At 37.7% G+C, this 19,345-nt stretch overlaps 3 protein-coding genes across 4 annotated transcripts; 1 reads left to right on the plus strand and 2 right to left on the minus strand.

The window, feature by feature from the left end:
• Positions 1-5,114: 5,114 nt before the first annotated feature.
• On the minus strand, positions 5,115-14,724 carry gbb (glass bottom boat). Of its 2 annotated transcripts, XR_892298.1 has the most exons (7): positions 13,967-14,724; positions 11,838-12,024; positions 10,177-10,331; positions 6,988-7,173; positions 6,581-6,657; positions 5,969-6,308; positions 5,115-5,764 (listed from the first exon to the last, which is right to left on the minus strand). XR_892298.1 is itself a non-coding variant. In XM_011307155.1 (6 exons), exons 1-6 carry the CDS (start codon positions 14,370-14,372, stop codon positions 6,048-6,050), a joined length of 1,272 nt encoding a protein of 423 aa, XP_011305457.1. In that variant the 5' UTR covers positions 14,373-14,724; the 3' UTR covers positions 5,115-6,047. The 2 variants fall into 2 exon arrangements, 1 of the variants encoding a protein (XP_011305457.1); XM_011307155.1 differs by having other exon boundaries at positions 5,115-6,308.
• Positions 14,725-16,119: 1,395 nt separating this feature from the next.
• c12.1 (spliceosome-associated protein CWC15) lies at positions 16,120-17,419 on the minus strand. The gene is made up of 3 exons (XM_011307156.1): positions 17,157-17,419; positions 16,633-16,933; positions 16,120-16,452 (listed from the first exon to the last, which is right to left on the minus strand). Exons 1-3 carry the CDS (start codon positions 17,285-17,287, stop codon positions 16,210-16,212), a joined length of 675 nt encoding a protein of 224 aa, XP_011305458.1. The 5' UTR covers positions 17,288-17,419; the 3' UTR covers positions 16,120-16,209.
• A 403-nt stretch (positions 17,420-17,822) lies between these two features.
• cold (coiled) lies at positions 17,823-19,334 on the plus strand. Its single transcript, XM_011307157.1, has 4 exons — positions 17,823-17,958; positions 18,047-18,166; positions 18,252-18,430; positions 18,579-19,334. The coding sequence occupies exons 1-4, from the start codon at positions 17,907-17,909 to the stop codon at positions 18,660-18,662; spliced, it is 435 nt and encodes a 144-aa protein (XP_011305459.1). The 5' UTR covers positions 17,823-17,906; the 3' UTR covers positions 18,663-19,334.
• Positions 19,335-19,345: the final 11 nt, after the last annotated feature.

Genomic DNA, 19,345 nt, shown 5'->3' on the forward strand with positions numbered 1-19,345 from the left:
ATAGAATAATGAGTAAGGCCAGTCAATAATTTGAGGACTTAAAATTGGACAATCATGTACTAACAATTTTCCAATTAATGCACGTTCATTTTTTTTGTGGCATTAAAAAAATCCTCAGGGGGTGAACTATAAAAGGGGGGTTAGTATTGAAAAAAAAAAAGTTGTACATACCAGTACTATCGAGGTACAACTGATTGCCACGTTTTTTTTTTTTCTTGAACTCCGATTAAGTAAGAGGGTACAAAAAAAAGTGCACAGGGTACATTCAAGTACTCAATGAGTACAATCCAAACCAACAAAAAAAAGTTAGATTTTTCAAACTTCGATGCCAACTTCACATAGCTATCATTTTTTCCTTGAAGCAATTAATTTTTCAATTGTTCTGGACATCCACGATGAAATTTCAAGGCTCAACTTAAATTTTTTTGTCTTTAAAATCGATTGTACACCATGACAACCCACATTTTCAGATTATACCGCCAATATTTCCGAAACGAATGAATTTAAAAAAAAAATGCTAGATAACTTTTTTATAGATAATTTCACGAGCTCCAAAAAATTCCCCCGGTATTTTTCTCTGAACCCCAAAGGCCTCAAGATATCGGGAAAATACGATTACTGAAAATTAATTTCATCTTCTAAAGACCTGCATTAAGGATTGTCTCAAGTGGTTGATGTTTGATTGGGCATCATGAGATCTACAAGTGGTACTCTCCCTTCAATTCACCACTTACGTAATCGTCAATTGAAATTAGCGACGACAGGTTCACTGTCCGGCAAGAATAGTAAACTCGTAAAATCGATCGGATCGATCTGCATAAAGAAGCGAAAACCCTTCAAGTAAACCAGGTAGTGAATAAAAAAAAAACCTCGCGAACTACCTGAGCTGATAATTTGCCGGATCCACTGAGCCATCGAAAAACTCAAATGAAATTTTCAAAGGAGTGAAATTGAATTTTTCCTCGTTCATTCAGTTCTCGAATGAATGAAAGAATAAATGAGTGAACGATATTTCGAATGAATCACCACAACGATTGCAGGAGCCCATGAATTATGTGGATTACGAGGCGTTCAGCTCATGAATGATTCACTCTGCACCGTGAATTTCAAATATTATGGATTTCTCATAACACGAAAATCGATAAAAATCGTAAAAACAAACACCATCAATACACCAGAATTTTTCGCCCCGCTAATCGGTCGATATCTCGCAAAGAGCTGAGTTTAGAGTAAAACCTCAAGGGAAATTTTTGTAGAGAATGAAATTTCCAAGAAAAAACTTCCTCTTGCGAATTTTCTCAATCCAATAATACCTGAGATAATGGCGAGGAAAGTCACAGAGGAAATTATGAAGATTTTACGAATTTTCTAAAGAACACCCCAGTTTCTCTGGACTCTTTTATTCACCCCCATTGTCCTCACAATCGATTATCAATATCATCACATGCTGAAACCAGCTGATGTCTGAATAATGAGACCAAGCCCTTGCCATAAAATACCGAAAGTATCATGCAAACATCAGCCCAAAGAGCGAAAAAGAAACTCCCTTCACACTTCAGATATCTTTCTAATTATTACAAAACGAGTTTAATGTTCGTTAGGTCAGCAATGAATCACGAGTTGGCAAAAAGTTAATTAGAGTGAGCTACTGTGCTGTACCTCTGGCAATTAAAATCCTAACTGGAACAATTAAATGGAAAAGAAAGAGTTCTATTGATTTCTAAAGCTGTAGAAAAGTCAATCGTCTATATCTCCCGAGACAATTATTTACGAGAGAACATCAAAGGAACTTTTTTGTAGGCAAATCATTTCTCCACAAAAAATTCCCCTGAAATTTTCCTCTAAAGCGAATACCTCCCAAAATATTCGCCATAATACTCCATCTTCCATTAAATCGACTAGCCTTAATTAATTATTTAACCATCACTATTGTGTTTCAATTTAATTCTGTTGGATAAACAATTCACTCAGAATTTTTTTCTCAAAGTATTCAATGGACTGAACTCGAGATTTTCCTGACTGACAATTTTCTGAGTGCAGTTTGCCCCTCAATTTACTAGATTAAAGTCAACAAAATGTCGATCGACGTCAGCGATGCATCCTGAAATGATTAAGGACCTGGATTTCAGCCAACAATTTCCCCCCAACTGACATTGAATGCCTCCAGGATTCCCCTCTAGATTCACGATGCAATTTGCTCCCCCAAAAATTCAACAGATCACTCTTAATGACAAAACGATTGAGCACACCCAAGAAGATGCAACCACTCAGATACTGAATAAATAACCTTGCCCACAGGAAGTACAACGCCATAAAAGTGTTACATGTGGAGGACTATTACCTCTGGAAATGAGGGAGAAGGGGACATCGATGATGATGCGATTCTACGCACGATTTCTTCAGGGGAAATGACCTGATAAGTTTTAACAACTCGTTTGCCATTTCGATTGATCCAACCATTCCCTAAATATTTTCCACGATTTCATTCGCTGATTTCATTGATTATAATTTCTATCAATGGACTAATTATCGAATATCTCATTGATCTATTTATCTCTTGATCTCTGAGAATAGAAAAATATTGGAAATGGAGGGAGAAGGAATTTTTTAAATATCCAAATTACCCGAGATTAATTGATATTTGAGTCTTACCTGTCGTGTGTCACTGGTTTCGCCGAAGTATTCAGGATCATGCTGCTGTTCGCCAGTGATCTTTCGTCTATCATCACCCATGTTACGGTCCATCGAATCGAAAACATGGACAGCCGTATCGGCCTCAGCCCCGCAATTAAAGCTCTGCCACTGGTTGATGCTGATGGATGTTGAGCCGGCTTCCTCACCGGGCTCTAGTGCCTTCGTAGACGACCTTGGCTTCGCCACGAAGAGACGCGATATCGCACTCCACATTCAACGCACTAATCACTAATCACTAAGTTTTTCTCCCTCTAACACTTTATGTCACTTTATACCATCATTTCTTCATCAACCGTATGTTTTTATGCTTTATGATACCAAGGATCCTCTCGAGGCCGAGACAGGTTTCAAGGACGACTAATCCCCGATAGCATCCATTTCACTGAAAATATGCCTGATATTATTCATTGAACTCCAATTTTTTATTCGTCATATTCAATTTAATTCGCGAAAAACAAATTATTCGAGCATTATTATCCCTCTCAATTAATTCCTGGTTTTATTTATTTTAAAGATTGAAATTGTTTTTAATTGTGCTAATTATCAACTGGTGGAGTTGAGTTGAATATTTGGGAAAGATATTTTTTGTTTATGAGGAAAACCCTGTCAAGGGTTCAACGTGACTGTCCAAATGCCTGAGTTATTTTCTCCTTCACTATTTCACTGAGGAAGACACTCCGGAAGAGGTGACTCACGAAAACTAAAATTGAACGCTCCGAATAACCCAAATATCATAACTCAGTTTCCAGAGAGAATTTTTACTGTTAAAGTACCACATGAAAACACCAAACTTCGAATCTAGTCTGATATTTGCGACCTTGAAGATCCCGAATGGTGATAACCATTTCCGATCGAAATAAAGCAAATACCGAGTGACTATTCCCGGAATCGTAGATATTAAATCACGAAAAACTGCGGAAATCTAAACAATATCCCCCAAAACAAACTTAATAAATTTCCTCACTCGATAAATTATCTCCCAAACCCCTGAGTTAATAAAAAAAACGTTAGAATCCTTTTTTGTAGACCAGAAAAATCCCTTCAAAAAGTTTCCTCCAACATTTTCCCTAAACCCAAAACCTCTCGCGATAATTAAACAACAAAAATTGCAAACAATTTCGAATAAATCCAGGAAATTCCGAAAATCCTCAAGTATCTCAAAACCACTCGATTTATCAAAAAATTGTACTGGACCTTTTTTGCAGATCATAAAATTCCCCCAAAAAAATTATTTTTCACGTTTTTCCATAGCCCGAGAGATTCTCGAGATAATTCACTTGGAATAAAGAAAAACCCATGAAACCCCATCCATCGAATCCAACCTCAAAAATCTCACCCCCTCAACCCGCCTCCCAGCTACCCCCTCATTGTCATTACACCCCCAACACCCCTAGAACCACTAAAACTCAAAACCCTCAAGAAAACCATGACCCCCCAATTAATCCGAAAACAATGGGATGCAATGTGAGTGCACCTCTATCGATTTTGCGCCCAAACGGAAAGTGGCACGATTCCACAATAATTCCATGATGTTGGAGTGAAATCGAGATGCCCCCTCCCCCCGAGACAATTAGAACCAAAAAATAAGATGCAAGCCCCCAGATAACGATGAAAACGCCCGGAAAACCATGGAAAAACGTGATAAAAGGTTTATTGACGTCGAGATAATCGCAAATGGGCGTACCTGTTTTCACGAGCGATTCCTGGTGAGGATTGGCCCCGAATTCTCCGGCAAATCCTCGACAACAGCACTAAATCCAGAAAGAGAAAAACTCGGAAAACTAGGAAAACTGGCTTGATTATTTGTCACTGGAATTCACTCGAGATCACTGAATTTTTTAGGAACAATTTGTTTTACTCATTGGCACTTTTCCTCGTTAAGACACTGCACTGTTGTTTCACGAACACTTGGCACCAAAACAAAAGCCGATGGACAATATTTGAGGTCGATTATCCCGGTTGGCTTGAGAGGCAGGATTTTTATTTTTTTTTTGGCTTTTTGGGTTCTCTGGGGAGTCAGAGTTGGATGGTCAGGATGGGATATTCCGAGGTGAGATACTCCATCATCACCGCACGTTCGCCGACCATCGCGATGAACGAGAGGTGAAATCGATTTATCGAACGGCTTTGCGAGGGACTTCAGAACGGTCGGAAAGTATGTACTCCTACCTCTAGCCTTTCCCAGCGACTGACGCCATCTTGGAGGGTTGAGTGGTACCTCACGCGCAACGAGGTGCGCGCGCAGCGACAGACTGGTGGGCTTTATTCAAACTGGTCGGGAAATTTTTAAAAGATATTACTTAAACAAATATCAATACACACAGAGGGAATTTAATTCTGGATTGGTAGATAAAAATGTGTCCGGTGAATTAATAATTAATTAAAATAAGTGATCGTGACGAACGTTTTAATTAATTCCTTTAATTCGTTCGCTAGCATTTTTGTTGAAAAAGTGATATATTTGACACCACACATCGAACGTATTTACATAATATATGTACAGTGATAATAATTAAACATTAAATCAAACAATCAATTAAAATTCTTATCCTACACATTTGCATTGAGTCGTCATCGGCACAGATTAATCGTAAAAAAATCTTAGAGTTTATACACAGGAAGGTACTTAAACACGATTTTAGAAAATACATAGTCTCCGGTTGAGAAATGAGTCACGAATGGGTGCGAGAGAATCACAACAGAATATTGTAAACATCATGAGTAAACGTAAGAAATTGACGAATCTTCTCATTCCACTATTGAAAATACAGTAATTGGCGACTGTCAATACATTCCACCCATTTGACAGCTAGTAATTTTCTCATTTTCAATGCGTTATTGTTGATTGAGACGTCGACACTAGTGGAAACATGAAAATACCATCACGCGCATTTGCCCTCTCTCCTCTCCTGAATATCATCATCCTCTCATGAATATTTTGATTACTCCGAGGTGTGGAATCACTGAGATATGCATGAGTTTTTTTTTCTCTTGTTTTTCATTTGTGTTTCCCCTGCCACAAGCCCATTTTTGCGTTTTTCCCAATTGTTCAATTATCTCGGAAACACCTCTTAAACAAAAAAATTGTCGAGATTTTTTTGCGGCCATTGAAATTTCCCAAGATTTTTATTAAAAAAACCAACAATTACGAACGATTTTTAATCGTATCTGTAATAGGTCTCGTACTTGCGCGAATACCTCGATAAGGACTGGTCTGAGAGAAAAGTTCATTGAACCTTTTTTGCGGGTCATAAAATTTCCATCAAAAACTTACTTCAATTTTTTTCACCTAGATCCAGCTGTTCCCGAGATAATTCCATCCGAATAAAAATTCAACAGTTAAAATCACGAAGTCAGTGACATCCACAGCTCTTTACCACCATGTTCTTGTACTTCTTAAGAATAACATTGCTCTCATCGAGAAAATATAGTACAGATATTGCTGAGAGTTTAGTGGGTGCGCAGCATGGCTTTGGTACCTTTCCTGGATTAACCAAGTGCACAAGTGTCTGTACAATTGCATGATTCGTTGCATTCATGTGTGCATTCAACGGGAAATTGCACTCGCCACTGCAGTAATAAGCGTCGTAGCCATCCGGCGCTATAATCCAATCCTGGAAAATTGAATATTCATAATGTGTCACGTGTTATCGATTTTCCATTACTATTTCTCTTCATTTGATCATTAATTCGATATTCAGTCTAATGAATTTTTTTGCTGATTAAACCGAATTAATTAATGGCATTCTTCATTCCATTTTCGATACTAATGAGTTCTCATCACGAGGAATATTTAATTGATGAGAATCCATCGATCAAATCATTTCAGGCCCTGAATTTCATCTGGAATTTTAGAATTTGATAATTTTTTATTAAAAATATTCACCTGCCACTGGAGATCTCTGAAGCTGACATACAACGTCTGGATTTTACAAGTTCTAGAGTTGTACTGAATCGCTGGATCTTCAAAAAACATAAAATATCAATTATCCTAATTATTTCAATAATTAATACAATGATTTTTGCAGTAAATCGAATTTATTTCGAAATTTTTATTGTAGAAATTCGCGGATATCCTCAAAACCATTGACTTTACAAAAAAAAATTGCTAATACTTCCGCAAGAAAATGAGATTGCCTATAAAAATTGTTTAAAAAATTTTTTTCTCCACCCAACAGCCCGCGAGATATTCAAGAAATAATCAGCGATGAGTTCAACCTGTTAACGCGGTTATTCGGAATGATTTATTTATTAATGAATTTAATGATTAAAAAAATGATTAGGAGTCATTACCTGTGTAAGGATTTCTGTAATCCAAACTGGAGGCATCACTCTTCTTTTTCCTTCTGGCATCTCTTTTCTGTCTGACTTTTTTCTCACGTACCCCAGAGCTCTTGAAGAAACCAACCATGAAGGGCTGCTTGTCGGCATCACCACGGAATCCTACGATTCCAACATCTTCCGGTCTCATTTCATGAACTGCAATCACCCAGAATTAAATAACAATGATTAATTTTTTATTCACCAATGCGATAACGATTTTTGTCTGGCGATTATTGCAGTCTAAAGTTTGAATTACGGTTTGTGAGTCTGAGAAACCTCACGTGCTTGGATATTAATAGCACAACCTTCATGAATTATTCATTCTTAAGGACTATGCCATTCACTTCTAATCGTCAAATCACTCGCTAATCGATTTCCAGTTGTTGATTTCCCTCGGATTATCACGCCCACATACGATTTCTCCGGAAAACGTCACGGCCCTTCAAAAAGGGCGTAACAACCACCTCTCCAAGACCTTCCTCCAAAGCGATTCACGATTTACACTCGCAAATTTAATTATATTCAATTAAATCAATTAAAATCGTCAGTCAATCATCACATTTCATGAGAAAATTCATGGAAACCGATTTAAAAAATTCAAAACATCTGATGATTATTCGATCGATAGACCTGAATTAACAAATAAATAAATCCTTCAATCAATTGATTAATTAGTAAATAATTAACAATTTGGCGTAATTATGATGACAAATAAAAACTGAAAATATAAAAAAAAGGTAAAAATCGTGAAGATCGTAACAAGAGTTTTCCCATTGAGTTCCTGGTGATGATAAATTCTGATGGAGCCTCCAGGTACACAAGTTGGACAGGCAGTCAGGTGTTTGCAATCACGGTAAATGCGCATTCCTCGGAGGCAATTTACTAGCTTTCACGTTATACTCGACTCCTCGTGGCCTCTTCGAGTCATTTGAATATACACCACACGTGTATATATATATTACCAAAGGTATCCCACCATTTCCCCACCCCCAGAGAGTACATCTCGTTTCTTATTTTACTCCCAGCAACCGTCCATTCATCGATCCCCACATTTCCAATATTCCACATTTCCATCCACACCATTCCCCGGCATATCTCCCCACCCACCGACCCCACAGCAAAATCATATCCAACTTTTTCACGCAAAATTTTCTCCTCCACAAAAAAGGTTATATGACATTTTACCGTACCACCACTTATTGCTGAGATAATCACGAAATTAATGAGCGCAGACTATAGCGATTTGAAATTCGCGTTATAGGTGGATTTCGAATTTTTTAGTGATTTTTTAATTGAAAAATGGAATTAAAAATGGAATTAAAGGGTGGTGTTGGGGTGGGGAGATCCCTGAGGATGAGGTGGAGATGATTTTTGTGTGATGTGGGGAATATGAAAGAAATAGTTTATTACCGCTTAAATCATTGATAAAAAGTTGTCCCTCAAGTTTCTCATGACTCGTGGCCTCTCCTCTCCTTCAGAGGCCCCTCTAGATCCCTCTGGTCAACCGGTTTACCTTTGATCATTCAATATAACGAGATATCGAAGTGTTGTATATCCCCGCGATGTAAATATCATATATACGGTTACTAATACATTAAATGCGAGTAATTGTGATTTTCTGGTGATTGTCGTTGGAGGGGATTTAACCCTCGAACCCCAGCATATCATCATCTCCGAGGGCTTTCTGGTACCTTCAGAGGTTCTCTTCATGAGACTCTTCAGGGATCTCTGCAGATTTTCTGGTGAGAACGTTAGGTCTTCGGTTTTATTTTTCTTTTCCTGTTGCAGACCTGGGAAATTTCCGCAGTTCTCGCTTTAACGCCTTTCGAAAGCAATCCTGTTTTTCAAAGTACTGGTCACACCTCTCTTTGACACCCACACACATTCTTATCGGGATAAATCGGTTTTTTAATGATTTTTAAGAATTATTGTTGGTGAGGGCAGTCAGGATTGTTGAATTAATTCGGGAATGAAGAGATCTATGGGAAAATAGTAAAGAACTTTTTTGGAGAGGACGGAATTTCCGGGAAAAAATGTCTATACGCTTTTTCTCATTAATTTATTCGATTCCGAGATAATTAGGCTAATGCCCGGAGAAAAAAATCACTAGGATTATGCAAATTGATTGTGAGACCTCAGAATTGCTGAATTATCTGCAGAATGAGGGGTTTTACAAGAAAATGTTGAGAAACATTTTTATAGAGCAAGAAATATACTAAAAAAAAAATCTACTCACATTTTCTCCTCAACCCGCCTATTACCAAGATATTTCAAGAATTTCGTCGCTAAGAAAGAAAAGTCAGAGCGAAAAATGATTTCACTGTGATTTTTTAATGAATGGGGACAATTAGGAGGTGGGGGTAATTATTCCCGGTGGACTTCGACCGGAGATTAATAATTCAACTTGAATTTTCGATCCGAGGTCATTTCAACAGGTGTATCCACTCCCTCTTATCATATCGTAAGATCGGATCTTCGACGAAAACCGAGTCACCTGTGCCACCTTGGGAATCCCCCCCGGGGATTCTGATCCTCTCTTTGAATTTTATCTGAGAGAAGTCATCTCTGAGTTATACTGACCCCATCTTCCCCCATTCCCCATTTTCGCAAGAGCTATTGTCTCAATTTAAAACCTAAACTCATTAAAAAATCAGATCTCTCATAAAAAAAAATTAAATCACAATTCCAACGGGAAATTATCTAAACAATTTATCAATTACTCGAATGGCCCAATTATGGAATTGATTAATTAATGAAACAATCAGTGAATGCACCAAATGTCGTTTATATAAATTTCTATAAAATATTAATAATTATTCCAAGTGAGAATAATTTATTATAATTAATAGGTATTTGTATTTTTGTCAATTTTATATACGTCGCACGAATTCGTTGGGATGATATGTCTTTATTATATATTTTTACATGGAGATGTCGAGATTTTTTAACAAACAACTTTGCACTAATGATCATTGTAATGGCAGTGAATTTACCAGTAAAATGATCACTCAGCCACCGTGTGACTAGGTAATGATCACCTGAGAGATTGATTGATAATTTTTCAAATGACCGGAGGAAATACCGATGATTCTTTAATAGGAACGTGTCACTCGGCATTACGAGACGATTATATTTATTCTCAGGATATTGTTTACTCACCCGAACGATCTGCTGGATGAACTGACAAGTAAAATCCTCGATTGCCTTCTGGATTGTTTACCCAGTGGACCAGGGGTTCTGTCACGTTGAGAGTCAACCAGCCTTCCTTGTTTGTCGTCGTGTTAACAGAGTCCACATATTGTAATTCCTTTGTTCTTAAAAAATAAATCATTATTTTAAATCCAATGAGAAGAATAATCCTGAGTCATTAATTGATTCCTCTTGATAGGTATCGAGGAGTTGAATAAAAATTCGATGAATTTCTATAAAGTAAATTTTTTTAATTTTTTAAATTATTTTTTTTTTCAATTATTTTATTTTTAAAAATTTTCGAAGGACAAAAGAAATTATTGAAATTCAAAAATTTTAAGAAGCTGGAAACGGTACTTCGGAGCTATCCCAACTCCTAGGAATTAACCGTCATTTTAACGTCCCTCTTCGTCTCCCTAATTAGCCGGTCCTCTCCTGAACCCTGAGAAAGATATTTAAGAGTCTACCTGCGCCCCAAAATCACCAGAAATTTATTTTCCATGACTCAGATGTTTGTCTGTCATCCTGATCGTTAGTAAAATCGCTGAAAAACTTTTTTTTTTCGCTTTCTTTGAATTTTCCCCGTTAAAAATTGCACAGGAAATCGTCATTCCACAAATTGAGATGAATTGAACGAGTAGACAGTGTCTCTGAAGGTAGAAATTACATTTGTCCTACGCAGTTAAGACTGGAGAGCAAAATATGACGCATCAAGTCTTGTTCACTTAATTCCACAATTTTTTTCTCTTACTCATACCGATTTTCTCGCTCCCGAGACCAACTGGCGACAGTTGAAATTAGTTTTATCAAGACCTGTTCTTCAATTTCACGATACTATTTATTCAGTTATTTATTTTCAATATAATTTATTAAAATCGCTCTTCTGAATCGATAGATTATAATTCCGACCTGATTATAAACAATTATCGATCATCCGTTATTATTCGATAATTTTATCTACTCATGATCAATTAATTGGGCAATTATCTTTCATAATTAACGAACCTAAATAAATAAATGAACAATTGAACGAATGAATTTAATCAATTTATCATCTCCGGTAATTAATTAAAAGTTGATTAGTTAATCGTTGAATTATTTTTCGTCGACCGAAATGCCTAGAATTGGGGGAATGAGTAATTATCGAAATAATTCAGATTGCAAAATTCCATTGAATAGCTGAAACCCGCGGTTACATCCAAGAATAGACACTTGAACGCACAATTCATCGAGTGGAGCGGAAACGTCTAAATCGAGAATTTTGCGTATTTCCAATTGCATTTGTATCTAAAGTAGACGAGATTTCAGATAATTAATCAATGATTAATTAAAAAAAAATCTCCCCCACCAAATGAGTGTATAAAAAATAAACGCGTCAAACAAAATCAGAAAAAAAAAACCGAAAAAAAAATGAAAAAATGGGAATTAATTGCAAAAAAAATATTAATATTCACCATTTTCCATTTTTCCATTATCCCCAATTATTTCTTATATAAAATTCAATATTTAAAAAATTAAATCAAATTGTTGATTGATTCAAATGAATTCCGTGGATTAATGATTTTAATGGTAGATATTTGAATTTTTTTTGTTTTAATTTGAGGATTATTTGAGTCATGATTTTTAATTACCCATCAGCAGTTCGGAGTACTCGGTACGCGGTGATCATGAAGGAGCCCCTGTTTCTCCGGTGTTTCACCTCCATTGTGCGATAAAGTCGCAATTCTCCACCAATAATATTCTCTTCCGGTGGTACCTCCGATAAATCGAACCACAGCCTTTTCCCACGCTCGTGACGTACCCCAGGAACATGATGATCTGAATAAAATAAAAATAAAAACAATTTAATCATATAATAAATAAATTACAACTAATTCAAAAGCTCTCCAAAGTGTACGCTTCCACCGAACTCCTCAAATAAATAATTAATCCACCGACTCAACAACAATAAATTTCCATCTAAACAAATTATAATTCTCTGACATAAATTTCCAAAAATTCTGAAAACCGTTAATAAATTCTCGGGAAAAAAAAATCCCGAGGCCCAACGGACCCATTTCTCTCCCCAACGAGACATTGATTTATCCGTGCCCCCCACCCCGGTCCCAATGAAAAATCCTTCAATTAAAAAGTCAAAGCCAGAATAAACAACGTCGAGGTGAATAGTAAGAGTCCCTAATCACATAACGAGCTGTAGAGGATTCGCAGCGTGAAATCGTTGGAGGCCATTCTCCAATTGCTCTCTACCTTCGGAAAACATTTTTTTTTTAAAAAAAGGGGGGGCCCGCGGATTGGGCTCCCTCGGGTGCCAGGGAGTCCCTTAAGTAATGCCTAATGTTTCAACCTTCGGATAAAGCGCACAAAATACCTCTTATAAATGTGTTGGTGGTATTTTTTTTTAGGCATCGTTTGGTTGTTTCACTTTTCTTTTTTGTTTCTCCTTTGGTCCCAGGACGGTCGCATTCTTCCAGAGGCACCTGATTGCCCTGGCCCCGGAACGCACTCGGGGTGGTCTCCAATGCTCTGGCCCCCGGGGACTTACGGACCCTCCGCAATATCTTTTCTTTGTTTTTACCGTCCTCCCCCTTCCACCCCCTCCTTTGTCTGATTCATAAATTGATAAATACAAATTCTGGGATTTATTGAAAATAAATTTATCTGAAAAATGACATCTACGAAAAAAATCACCTGTCAGGGTTAATCTCTCTCGATCCCTTCATTTTTATTTAATCGTGTTGATTGTTTATCATTTATTTTCATGGTTGTTTTATTATTTCTATCAAGATCATTAATTATTCACCTGAATTTTCACTTTCAATCGACCTTCATCAATTTTATAAATCCCATAGAAATTATTGCAAAATTATTTCTCAATGATTAATAATTGTGAATGGATCATTTTCGTTTACGAATTTTCTTCCGCTGAATAATAATAATCAAAAAAAATGAGTTTTTTAATTAATTTCGAAACATCTGGTAATTGAATGACGACGGGTGATTGTTATTTCAGATGATTTTTTGAGAATGATTTTTTGAGAATTAATTGTAGATCTTTGGTACATTCTCACCGCGAAAATAAATACACGTGATCTTTTGTGAATTTTATTACTCCTTTTTTTCCACCTGGGGCTCTCGGTAATTTATGACCCAACGAGGGAGAGCCAGAGGAATTGGGGGATCCACTTTGCGTGTGCGTTTGGAAATAACTCAATTTCAGGGTGATATCTATCAGTGATACCGCAAAAGAGAATGAAGTCATCAAGTACATCGTTTACCTTTTACTACTCAAGAAATAGACTAAAAAATTCATTTGAATTTTGCGAAACGCTCCTGGCACTTTCTATTCTAAAACAAAACCGCGGGGATTTAATAAAAATTGGAATGAAGAACGCAAACGAGCGAATTTATTCGATATTTCGAATGCTAATTTACAACTTCTCAGAACCTGGTGGGTATCGCTTATTTATGCAGTTTTTCTTCAGAAATTTCCCAGTGTTTTCTCCCTCACAACTTTTACTTTTCACTTCTCAACTTTCCCCCTCCAATTTCCCCAGGAAAACTGCGATTTTTTAAATTTTCCAGATGAACGAAATGTCTAGAGCTGATTTTGAATAAAAATTCAAAACCAAATTGAACTGTAGGTAATTGAGAATAAAATCGCAATTGGGATTGGAATTTCGCAAAATTTCCACGAGTGATTGCCTAGAGGTTTTGATGTAATTTTTAAAAGTTTCAATTACCAAAAATAAAAAGAACTTACTGTGCGCCTGGAACGTCATGATGACATCGCTCTGGTCGATGGCCCTGAGATCCTGACCCGTGAGGTCGAACTCACCGTCGCTCTTGCTCCGGCTCACGACCGGTTTCTCATCCTCACCCAGTGCATTTTTATAAATATCAAGTAGAAACTTTGGCGCTGACCTCTTAACCTGGGGCACTTTACCAACGGTACTCCTGGGCCTGTCCGGTAGCCCAAGTAGATTAAGAATCTCATGCTCAACTTCGCGCTTCTCTCGCTGCGTCACAACCCGATGTACCACCGTCTGATCCTGTCCATTATCAACGTAAAGACCACTTGTCCGACGTGCCCGCACCCCATCCAGATCAATAATCAAAACACCAACAATTAAAATCCACAGATTCATCTTCGTACCAATTATTTTCATTTTCACTTTCACTCCACGACAGCGAGGGAGGAAGAGCCCTCACTCCCTCACTCACTTCACTTCACCGATCAATCAATTTTACCGATTACCCAGGACAATTAACAACTTCCTTCTCCCGGGGAAATCAATTTGTGTCTTTAAACAATAACTATCAATAAAAATCGGTTTAAATCGGTTGGAAATCAGGGAAAATCGGCAGAGATCGGTTGAAAAAAATCGGTTGAAAAATCGCTATTTCCGCGTGGTTTTTTTTTTACACTTGGATTTTTTGGAGACCTGGGGATGCCCTCGGGTGCTCTCGGACCGATCCTCCGGAGTGCTCCGGTGCCTGGAGAACGAATGGGGAACGCCGACTCCGAGAGATTCCCGCATCCAGTTTTGAACGCGCGCTCTCCACTCGGCTCTCACTCCGGACGTTTCGTCCCTTTCCGTCTATCACCGCCTCCTCCAGGAGCGTAACGAGATCCCCCAGGTGTTCTCCACCTTCAACTACCTGTCAATCCTCTCCGAGTGATTAATTTCTTTATTTAATTATTTTTGAATGGCGAAAAGCGGATTCTCTCGATTGCTTCAGGATTTTTCAGAGGAAACCACGGGGTCAGGGGTCCGGATGACGGTGAGGGGCACCTGATAGCCATGAGGAATAGGAATAGGACACGCCCCAGGAGGTGAGGAGGCGTGCACAAAAAATCGAGGATTCAAATTTTTTATCGGCATATCCTGCGATGGCGACTGACGATGGCCCACGGATTTCCTCAGGGTTTCAGGGGTTTCGCGATTCTCCTCAGGATTTTTTCAACCCCTAGAAGATCGCGTCTCGATTTCAAAAGTTTTTCATCCGTGGAGAATTTTTCCACGATTTGCGCAGGAGAAAAGGGAAAATTTGAATTTTTTTTCGTTTATCAGAGAATGGGAGACTTCAGGAACTCGGATTTATTTATTGATTTATTTTCAATTATTTATTTACGGATTCAACACATATTACCAAAATTGAAAAACGAAATTTATCGATTTATTATAATTGTTTATCATTTCATGGATCTCAGGTGTTCTAATAAATATTTTTGCAACTCCGAAATTCCTGAAATACAAATTTTTATAACTCAAAATCCAACAATTATTATGCAATTTTTTTTACTTGAAAGAATGCGATTGCCATTTCATTTTCTGATACAAAAAATGGAAAAAGCGGATATAGTCGATTGATAAAACTGGGAGTTGGCTTCATTAGAGTAATGAAATGTTTTTATTTCGAATGGATCGGAGAAGATAAACCTGTTGAGCCGAGAACAAGAGAAAATAAATAAATAAGAAAATCGGATGGCACATTGTGGGGGATAAGAGGGCGGTAATAGCCCCTGGGGCGAATTCCCAGTGGAACGGGTTGTCTTCGTTCATTGGAACGAGACTTGGAACTTCAGGTCTCGAATGAAGGACAGAGTGTACAAAAAATTGAGAAGAGGGAGATGAGGTTTATGAGAGAGAGCGTCAGGTGCCACTCGGTCTATAGTGGAAATACGAGAGGTGATGCCCTCCAGGCGAATTCCTCTTACGTCAACATTTCACGGAAATTTTTCTCTCTTCACTGGATCTCTCTCACGCACTCGACATTTTTTATCATTAACTTCTACTATTTAATTTAAACGAATCAATTGACTCCCGAAAAAGTTTCGATTTATTTTGAAAAATGTTGAATGATTTGGAGTGATTTTCACTGTTTCAATTCATCAATAAAAAAATGCCCAAGTGATTAAAGTGAGTGTCCCGAGTGTTTTTATTAATTAATCTCCTTCTATACACCTATGAATTACGAAATATTATGGAACATTAGTCAGTCTTATTTAACGTATTTCTCCATGAATTTCCGATGAAATTCACTCCTGAGTGAGTCATTAATGAAGACATCGTGTTTTTTCTTCGGTTCGGATCTGGCGCAATTTTTGAAAACGACATCGTCATCCCACCGTCGCCTGACCTTCATGTCACTGCGAGTGGCTTGAGCTGAATAATTCAACAGTGGATTCCCTGACAGAATATTCTCCATCCTGATCCTCTCCTCTTCCTGTCTCTTCTCCATTTCCTAAAACGACAAAACGAGCTCAACACGTGCTCCGTAACTCACGAATATCCCCAGAGTCACCCATCTGACAGAAAAACGTCAAAGGAATTTCTTGTGGCGAAAAAAATTCCCCACAAAAAATTATTTTTCATATTTTTCTCTGGAGTCAGTGGTTCACGAGATAATGGCTATTTTTCGTACCTTCTTGGCGTTGTCAGCAGCCCTCTCCTTCTTGATCTGCTGCAGCTCGGCGAGGAGTGCTGCTGTGTCATCCTCATCGCTGTCAGACCCCGAATCGTCCTCATCCAGGGGATCATCAGCATCGAGACTCGCTGCTGGTACCTGATCGACCTTCTGACGTTTGCTGGGCTGTGGTGGTTCCCTCGAGGGCTCTATCATTCGTCTGTTCGAGGATTTACTCGTCTTCTCGATTTCCCTCTCCTCAAGTTCTTTTCTGAAGTCTCTCGTGCGAAGTTCCTCGCTCGTCCCTTGTCCATGTTCCCTATAAATTCGAAATCAATCCACACCGAAGAAGCGCGAGAATAACAAATCATTAATCGTCAATTAATTATGAAAAAAATTACTCATTCATTTGAGGTTATGTACAAGACTTCCCTCAAGGGGATGAAGACTCGATTTTTTTTCCCAGATAATATGTCCAATATTAAAATTAGGAGAACTGGATTGAAATGTGAAATAATTGAAAGGAATAATGGGATAATTACCTGTATTTTAATTTCGTGTGTCCAGGCAAATCTCTGCTGCTGTATTGTTTGGAAATAGCACTGAGATCTTTTTCCCCACGTCCCTGACCTCCCCTGGCCCCATCGAATGTTGGTCTAGCAGCAGTCGACATTTTTCAAGAATTCACGCACTTTCTACTGTAATTTCGTTTTAATTAAATGCCTTCATTAACCGAAATGCTCCGAAACGCCAGAAAAATTATCCCTCAACAGCTGACGCATCACCGCCCCCTGGTGTCTCACCCCCCAAAAAAAAATAACAATAACAAAAAAAAAAGGCTAGAAAAATATTTTTTTGATTAAAAAATATATAATTCACATCTGCAATTGAGCCTTTCCATATTTTTCAGAAATTTTCCAAAAAAAGAAACGTCAGAATTTTTTTCAGTTTTCATCAGACGATAAAGAAATCCCCGGATTTCCATTCATTATTTTGGGTATAACTCTCGAACCGATGGATTTAGACAAAAATGTTATAAGAGTTTTCCGGGGAAAATTGAGTTTCGAATAAAAAAAGTAAATGAATTTTTTTTATAAAACCCGCCACTCCGAAGTTATTCGAGAAAATTCAAAATATAATTTTCGGCACCTGATAAGGTGGCGACCGTTTTGAAAATCATGAAGTCCACACACCTGTTAGCACTCCCCAGTGTTTGTACTCTTACACTAGTCAGCCTGAATCAGTGAATCACCAAACAATAAACTCAGAGACTGCACCAGGATCAATCAGAAATGTCTCGATTCACCTGGATTTTCCTGATTCTGTCGTCCTGCACAATAATTGGTGAGTAATTAAAAAGCTCTTAATGCCGGATTCATCTAGTTCATGATGGATCATCAATGTGCAATCTAATTATTGAGTTAACCTGCAGGCAACGCCCTAGAGTGCTACGTCTGCGAGCAACAGGAGGACAATACTAAAAAATGCCTGGAAACAATTGCTACCTGCGAGCACGAGCAGGACGCGTGTTTCACGGAGGTGAAATGGGGCAGTGAGTGTTTTAAGACCTTCTCGAGGTTTTCCCCAGGTTCTGGGCATTCCTAAAGGGTTCTTCAATTTTTTTTCCATTTTTTCAGGCACTCCCTACTGGTCTCCTGCTGCCAAGAAGCAGTACTACATCTCGAAAAAGTGCATGGCGAAAAAAGAATGCGAAAAAATCAGGAAGGCGAATATGCCTGATTGCACTTATCTGTGGTATCAGGACTGGAAGTGCTCCGAGTGCTGTCAGGGGGATCGATGCAACTATTACATTTTCGTGAGTTTTCCATAATTTTTCCTCGAATTTTAAGTTTTTCGTGTGAATGACTGGGTTTAGAGGAAAACGTTTAGAAACATTTTTGTGAGGATTTAAAGAAGATTAGTTCATGGTTTTAATTATTTGGTTTGATTTCCATTTGTTGCAGTCTGGAGCGAGTCAATTCACTTCCTGGAGTGCTTTGACGTCGATAGCAGTAATTCCAATACTCTGGAGCTGGATAAATGCTTGATGAAGGAAACTTCGGGGCTTTTGTAAAAATAACAAAAATCTTTTCTGCAGAGAATTAAATTCTCCGAAGGAAATTCATCTGAGATTTTTTACTAGCGCCACTCATTATAGAAATAATCGAGAAATTATGCCTTGATGAGTGGAGAGTCAATTATTTATGTGGGTATTATCTGTACTCCGTCCAAAATAATATTGTTTTTTATCAATTGTTCGAACAACAATCGATCTCGAATGTCCACTGCCTTCATAGCAGACCAATTATTTCAATTGAACTATTGAATTTTATTTCTGTGTTAATATCTTACACAAAACTTTTTTGAAGTACAATTTACAATTGGAAAAATCATTTCCAATTCTCCAAATGTTATTTTACTCTTGACCATCGACATTTACTTAGAGATAAGACTCATTAAATTTTACTATTTTATAATTATTAAGGCTTAATCGCACCTAGAGATCTAGCAATAAAATCCGTCCATAACATAATGATAACGTGCCTTACAAATTGTGAATAATCATCTTGATAAAAATACATAGACATGTTGAAATCGTTTAATGATTAATCAACTAAAGCCGGGAAACCCGTCTTATACACGTGGGATTACCCTAACAGAATTGTAATGCAATGGAATCTGTATTTGTACAATAAACTTCAATCAACTTTTTGTATTGACAGCGGCGAGA

Source organism: Fopius arisanus, unplaced genomic scaffold (genome assembly GCF_000806365.1).
Source record: "Fopius arisanus strain USDA-PBARC FA_bdor unplaced genomic scaffold, ASM80636v1 scaffold00052, whole genome shotgun sequence".
Taxonomy (NCBI): Eukaryota; Metazoa; Arthropoda; class Insecta; order Hymenoptera; family Braconidae; genus Fopius; species Fopius arisanus.

Bases quoted from the DNA above. Each gene is read 5' to 3' on its own strand.
- gbb (XM_011307155.1), bottom strand. From the start codon at position 14,372: ATGAAAATAATTGGTACGAAGATGAATCTGTGGATTTTAATTGTTGGT. The intron at 12,025-13,966 runs GTAAGTTCTTTT...TATTTTATTCAG, and splicing joins CATGACGTTCCAGGCGCACA to ATCATCATGTTCCTGGGGTA. The intron at 7,174-10,176 runs GTGAGTAAACAA...GGGTGATTGCAG, and splicing joins TCATCCAGCAGATCGTTCGG to TTCATGAAATGAGACCGGAA.
- c12.1 (XM_011307156.1), bottom strand. From the start codon at position 17,287: ATGTCGACTGCTGCTAGACCAACATTCGATGGGGCCAGGGGAGGTCAG. The intron at 16,934-17,156 runs GTAATTATCCCA...TCGAATTTATAG, and splicing joins CACACGAAATTAAAATACAG to GGAACATGGACAAGGGACGA. The intron at 16,453-16,632 runs GTACGAAAAATA...TTGTCGTTTTAG, and splicing joins CTGCTGACAACGCCAAGAAG to GAAATGGAGAAGAGACAGGA.
- cold (XM_011307157.1), top strand. From the start codon at position 17,907: ATGTCTCGATTCACCTGGATTTTCCTGATTCTGTCGTCCTGCACAATA. The intron at 18,167-18,251 runs GTGAGTGTTTTA...CCATTTTTTCAG, and splicing joins CACGGAGGTGAAATGGGGCA to GCACTCCCTACTGGTCTCCT. The intron at 18,431-18,578 runs GTGAGTTTTCCA...CATTTGTTGCAG, and splicing joins GATGCAACTATTACATTTTC to TCTGGAGCGAGTCAATTCAC.